We start from the raw sequence: 6,559 nt of genomic DNA, 5'->3' as shown, positions 1-6,559 counted from the left end.
CACATTCTGTCTCACGCTGATTCTCCCCAAGAACTACGTTAAGGGTACATGTGTCTGTGGAGTGCTCAGCCACTTGCACATTAATTTCACGAGCAGGCTGTTCTGTTGATTGGATCAACTGGAACCCTCACCATTGTAACCGATTGAGTGCCACGATATATATATATATATTTTAAACGCCTGATACAGAAGAGAGTGTAACCAGAAGCTTTATTAGCACAACAATCATCTTGGCTTCATTCTGCACTACCCCCTAGTGTGCATGGGATGATGTAATGACATCAGATGCAATGCACAGTGCAGAAGAGCCTCATCAAGTGATGTAACATGCTTCAACAGATTTACATTTCATTCTCGATGATGACAATGACCCCAGATTTCATATTAAAAAAAAAAGAAGAGCCAACTGAATGAGTTGGCAGTGAAGTGCAGTAAAGTACTTACCAAGACCTTCACCTTTGAACTGCGCTCTTTCCATATCGATGGTCATCTTAATTGATGCCTCTCGAGAAGCATGGCGAACACCTTTCCGTTTGCCGATGCTATTAATAATCTTTATCTGATCCAGTTCATCTTGAAACCTTTCCAGGTACCTGAGTGAGGACACAGAGAAGACAGCAACAGAAATGAAATCTTTGAGAGAAACATTGCAGACATTTATTAAAGAAGCAATATCACTTGTCTTGGGCAAGATATTAACTCTTTAGCTGTTTCTGGCCCAAATATTCTCACTGTTTTATGTTGAAATTGGCCTCTCACTCCTACCCTACAATGTCATTCAAAAATATACAAGTACACCATTGAAATCTCAAAGTTACAAGATAATGTGTGATTAATTCAAGACAGTGTGAATAAATAAGCATTACATAATGTGAATGCTGAAGGGCTAAACTCCATCTAGTAATGATGGTCTAGCAAGAGAGTTTTAGGGAGTAAAAAGTTACCTCTGAGTCACCACTACTCTCAGGCCTGCTCCAGTCCACAGTTGGAGTGCATGCTGAGGGTGCCAATTATGGGTGAAATAACAGTTGGTGACCAAGGCATACAGAGTGGAGGAGGGCTGACCCTCTGACATGAGTCAGACAGGCTTTCCTGGGTATGAACGGGCCCTGGTGTTGTGTGAACCATTTGTGCTACCTTAATCCTTTAGCATTCAGATGATTCTGTCAAATGTAATGCTTCTTGTTCGTTCATATCGTTTTGAATTAATCACATATAATCTCATAGTTTTGAGATTTAGATTATGTGATTGCCTATTATCTGACCAGTTAGAACATAAAACAGGTAGAATATATGGGCTGGATATGGCTTGTTTAAATGCTAAAGGGATATATATGTATGTACGAACCAACAAGGGAGACCCCTGCATATTGGCTATTCCTGTTTGAAATAGCAGCCTACAATATGTTTTAAGTACGTATAACCCTTTAGCATTCACATTACTCTGTCAAATGCTTATTTATTCACATCATTTAGAATTAATCCTGTACCATCTCATAGCTTCAAGATTTAAATGATGTGATTGTTTATTTTTAAAATGACATTGTAAGGTATGTGTGAGAGGCTGGATCTGGCTGATTTGAACATAAACAGAATATTTTGGCTGGATATGGCCAGTTCAAACCTTTAGCATTCACATTACTCTGTCAAATGCTTATTCATTCACATTGTTTTGAATTAATTCTATATTATCTCATAGCTTCAAGATTTCAATGATGTAATTGTTTGTTTTTAGAATGACATTGTAAGGTAGATGTGAGAGGCTGGATCTGGTCAGTTTGAACATTAAGTAGGTAGAATATCTGGGTTGGATATGGCCTTAAGCATTTGGATTACTCTGTCAAATGTAATGCTTATTTATTCATATTTTTTCTTACACACACACACACACACATAACACGGCCTCGCTCGGTTGGGACTACACATGTGTTACTTTGACATCATCATTCCATAAAATTTGTTTAAGAGGATAAAAATATTGAAAAATATTAATAGATATGTGAGTGAGAAAGAAACAAGGAAAGAAGTTTTGGGGTGTGCTAGAAATAACAGTCAGATCTCCCTTAAATCACACATTTTCCACTTAAATTATTAACAATTTTTTTAAAACAGAAAATGTTTCCCACATGTAATGTTAACTATTTAGAGGCTGGGACACTTCTGCTATTACACAAACCTCCTGAACCACAATGCAGCAGTATTCACATACCTGGGACAGTAAAAGGGTAAAGACCCCTTTCAATCATGAATGGGATTGCACCTAGAAAGTCCCCTCCAAGGCACACATCTGGACAAGATCGATTATAGAAGACCAACAGTTACCCATACATACCAGCTTTCCCTCTCCACGCCATTATATGTACATAGGGTAAAGGGTAAAGCCCCACTTTGGTCATGAATGACCATGGGATTGCACCTAGAAAGTTCCCCCCTTCCGAGGCACAAGTCCAAGTAAGATTGTTTATGGAAGTTACCTGTGCATACCAGCCTCCCCTCTCTACATCACCAGTGTTATCCAAGGGAAAGGCAAAGACTGATACAGCTTGGCACCTGTGATGTTGCAACTGATTCCTACAGCTGAAGGAACTGGAGCCTGGTCTGGAAACTGAACCCACTATCTCATGATTGTGAGCTCAATGATCTAACCACTAAGCCATGCACCTTCACTTGGGACAGTACTACTGTAACATATAGACAATGTTGTTGTTGTTTGTTCATTCTCGAGCTATGCCTGACTCATAAGGGCTGGTTTCCTGGTTTCATTGGCGTATAGGTTCCCCACCTGGATGGGACGCCAGTCCGTCGCAGGTGAGCTGTTAGATGCAGGAGGAGAGAGTAAGAGAAAGCTGTGGCGAAAGAATCAGCAGAAGTTCATCATTACCTTTGGCCGGAGCCACGTGGAGCTTAAGTGTTTTGCTCATAAACACACACATTGCCTGGTCTGAGATTCAAACCTGTGATCCCTCAACCACAAGTCCACTGCTCCAACCATTAGAGCCATGTGCCACCACTACATACAGACAATACAGCTCACAGACTGAGACAATTCTGCTATCACGTACACATTCCTCACATCATAAAGACAAGGCACCCTTATCACAAGCAAGAAAACACTGGCCCTCTACTCACTTGATCACCAATTTAGTCTGTTCTGACAGAGAAATTGCACCTTCACAATTTTCCAACTCATTTTTGAACCACTGCAATCTTTCAACTGAAATTATTAGCAGAGAAGAAGAGATAACAGATAATTGTATCAGATATCATCAAACATTGTTATGGTTATACGAGATTAAACAAGGAAGAAGAAGAGTTTAATGTATTTATTTGTTGTTTTATTGTTCAGTAGTTAGTATTAGAGGCTACAGTTGCAGTTGTTCAGTGCCCCCCGCCCACCACCACCACCAGGTCAGTCCTGATCCAACAGACTCATAATCAAAGATGTTCCAATGGTGACCATCCCATCTTTTATTTAGGCATAATGTATCTAGGACTACATTATCTAATGTATAGTAGTTAGTATCAGTGGCTCTATTTGATGATGTCATTTAGCCCTAGGTCAATCTTGATCCAGCAGACCTATGATCAAAGATGTTTCAGCTATGACCATTCCATATTTTATTCAGACATAGTGTATCTAGGACTACATTATCTAATGTATAGTATATTAGTGGCTAGAGTAGTAGTTGTTGTATAGCCCCAGGTCTACTCTGATGCAGCAGACCCTATCATCAAGGTCACAGCTTTGATTATCCTGCCTTTTATTCAGATATCTAGGACTACATTATCTCAGACGTCCTTCCTTTTTGTTAAGATAACAGAGTATAATTACATGGTAATTTGGCTGCTATTTCTAACAGACTGAGTGACCAAATTAATTCTCCCTTACTATTTCAACCCTATATCAAAAAAGAAGGGAAGATATTTGTGGGACATCTTAATTTAATGAAGTCTAAATTTGGTTGCTATTTCTAATAGACCGAAGAACCAGTCTCATTTGTTGTTCTGTTCCTGGGTCATGTGATATCTTAAGTCTGTGGGCTCATTAGGCCAGAGCTTATCCCTGTTTCCACAGGGTACAATAACCCTATCCCCTCCATCTGGACCAGTGGTTCTTAAGCGGGGTCCTTATGACCCTTGGGGTCTACACAAGATTTTGTTGATGAAATTTATCTGCAATAAATTCTACGACACAAAATATTTTGTATGCTGTCAACTTAATGTGACAGTCCCCTGAAGGGAATAATACTACTGTATTATTACAGGAAATTTGTCAAGGCCGACAGGAAGTGGTGCAGCTTCCTAGGTCTAAACAACAGTAGTATTATTCCCTTCAGGGGACTGTCACATTAAGTTGACAGCATACAACTACTTCATCGTATTACTACTGCATAAATCTCTGAGAGATTTAGAAATGTATTATTACAAAATATTTTAATAATTATTTTCATATATTTTCTAATAATATTTAATTATAAAAATATAATGAGATTTATTTAAACATTGAATGGCTTGGAGGGTCCAGTGGAGTAAAATAGGGATCAAAAGGGTCCATAGGCAAGAAATGGTTGAGAAACAGTGTGTCTATGCAAATGGTAATCCATCATCCCCAGTTGTTGCTGGAACTTATTTTCAGCTGAGTGAACTGGAGCAATGTGAAATGAAGTGTTTTGCTCAAGAACACAACACACTGCCTAGTCTGAAAACTGAAAGCATGACCTTACCCTAACCACTAGGCCATATCTAGAAGTTCAAGCAATCTTTATTGTTGATATATTTAATAAACAAATTGATACTCACTAAAAAAGTTAAGCTTTGATATTCTTTCTTTTTTACTCCTAGAAATAAAAAAAAATATTTTAAATGCTTTAAAATGCTATGTTTTTACCAGTTTGAATATGCCAGAGGCAAGTTTGAACTTGTGAACAAGCCATTCACTGTGTTTTGTCATGGAGAAAATTTCTTGCTGTAGACAAATGGTGTGAATACACCCAGATCAGTTCACAGTGCCACCTATCTAGACTGTGATATGCAAACATTTTGGAGTGGTTATCTCCTCTTCAGTCAGTGGCACTGCAATGGAATAACACAAGAGAGATTGTCTCTCTTATCAGCTTGCAGCACTACTATTCGGTTTCTGTGACTGAAAAGGAGATAAGCATTCCAAAATGCTTGCATCTCACTGTCTGGATAGATGGCACCGCAAGCTGATTTGTCTACAGTGAGAAATTTTCTCCATGACAAAACATAGTAAATGGCTTGTTTACAAGTCTGAACATGCGACTGGCTTATTTGAACTGGTCAAAACATTTCGTATACACACATCGCTGCTTAGTGCTCCCACTTCGCTTTAAATGAGTCTGTGAAAAAATAATTATAATTTTAAAAATACAGACATTCTCATCATTTTAATGTCCAGTTTTCCATGCTTGCATGGCTCAGATGGGATTTGTTGGGGTAGGTTTTCGACAGCTGGATGCTTTTGCTGTTACCAAACCTCACATTTCCAAGGAAGGTAAATATTTCTCCATGGTTGGACACGATCATCACCATCATACATCCGTTTTCCATGCTGGCATAGGTTGGACAGTTTGACCAGTGCTGGCAAGCAGGAGAACTGCACCAGGTTCTGGCCTGATTTGGTTTGGTTTCTAAGGCTGGATGCCCTTCCTGATGCCTACCACTTTACAGAGTGGTATGGGTGCTTTTAAAGTGGCACCAGCATGGGCACCAACACAGGAGTTTTTTTTATGTGGCACCGACACAAGTTTCAAGTGAATAACCCTACTTGTATAACGGTGACAGTCACATACAATTAACATGTAATGTGAAGGCAAGGAGACACAAACATAAACACAATATTTACAGGAGAGAGAGACAACAGTGTAATGCCATTAGCAGAGGTTGGGAAGGTGAAAGGGGGAGCGTGAAGTATCGTATCAGAAGGAAATGGTGGAGAGTAAGGTGAGAGAAGTTAAAAGGAGTCAGAGCACTTCTGAATACGACAGGAGAAATGAACGAGTAAAAGAAAGTAACAGTTGAGAAACAAAGATGAAAGATGAAAAAGCGAAGGCAGTGTGAAAGGGTTAGATTTTAACAAATTACATAAACTTGTTTTAAATTCCAAAAAATGCCAAGAGAACTTTTGAGACACTACAGAAATGATCAAGGTCTGACGGTTTTAAGACAGACAGACAGATAGACAGATGGATAGACAGGCAGATAGATAAATACATAGACAGATGGATAGATGGATAGATAGATAGATAGATAAATAGATAGATAGACAGATAGATGGACAGATAGACAGAGATAGCTAGACAGACAGACTGACAGATAGATAAATAGATGGATAGACAGACATATAGACAAATGGATAGATAGACAGATGGATAAACAGACAGGCAGAAAGACAGATGGATAGACAAACAGCTGGATAGATAGATAGACAGATATATATAAGATGGATAAATAGACAGATAGATGGACAGATACATTTCTTTTATTAGCCACACAGGGCTCAACGAAGATGGGACAAATACAATGTAGAGCTTTTCTT

General features: G+C 38.8%; 1 protein-coding gene across 1 annotated transcript in view; it reads right to left on the bottom strand.

Moving 5' to 3' along the window:
• Nucleotides 1-6,559, bottom strand: part of LOC106868304 (translation machinery-associated protein 16) — a 31,840-nt gene that overhangs the window by 12,059 nt on the left and 13,222 nt on the right. The window contains exons 3-5 of the mRNA XM_014913495.2: nt 4,801-4,838; nt 3,130-3,214; nt 445-593 (exon numbers count right to left, since the gene is read on the bottom strand). Coding sequence (XP_014768981.1) covers nt 445-593; nt 3,130-3,214; nt 4,801-4,838 — 272 coding nt within the window. The remainder of the gene's footprint in view (nt 1-444; nt 594-3,129; nt 3,215-4,800; nt 4,839-6,559) is intronic.

The sequence above is a fragment of the Octopus bimaculoides genome, chromosome 29 (assembly GCF_001194135.2).
Source record: "Octopus bimaculoides isolate UCB-OBI-ISO-001 chromosome 29, ASM119413v2, whole genome shotgun sequence".
Taxonomy (NCBI): domain Eukaryota; kingdom Metazoa; phylum Mollusca; class Cephalopoda; order Octopoda; family Octopodidae; genus Octopus; species Octopus bimaculoides.
This window is presented reverse-complemented; position numbering and strand designations above follow the sequence as displayed.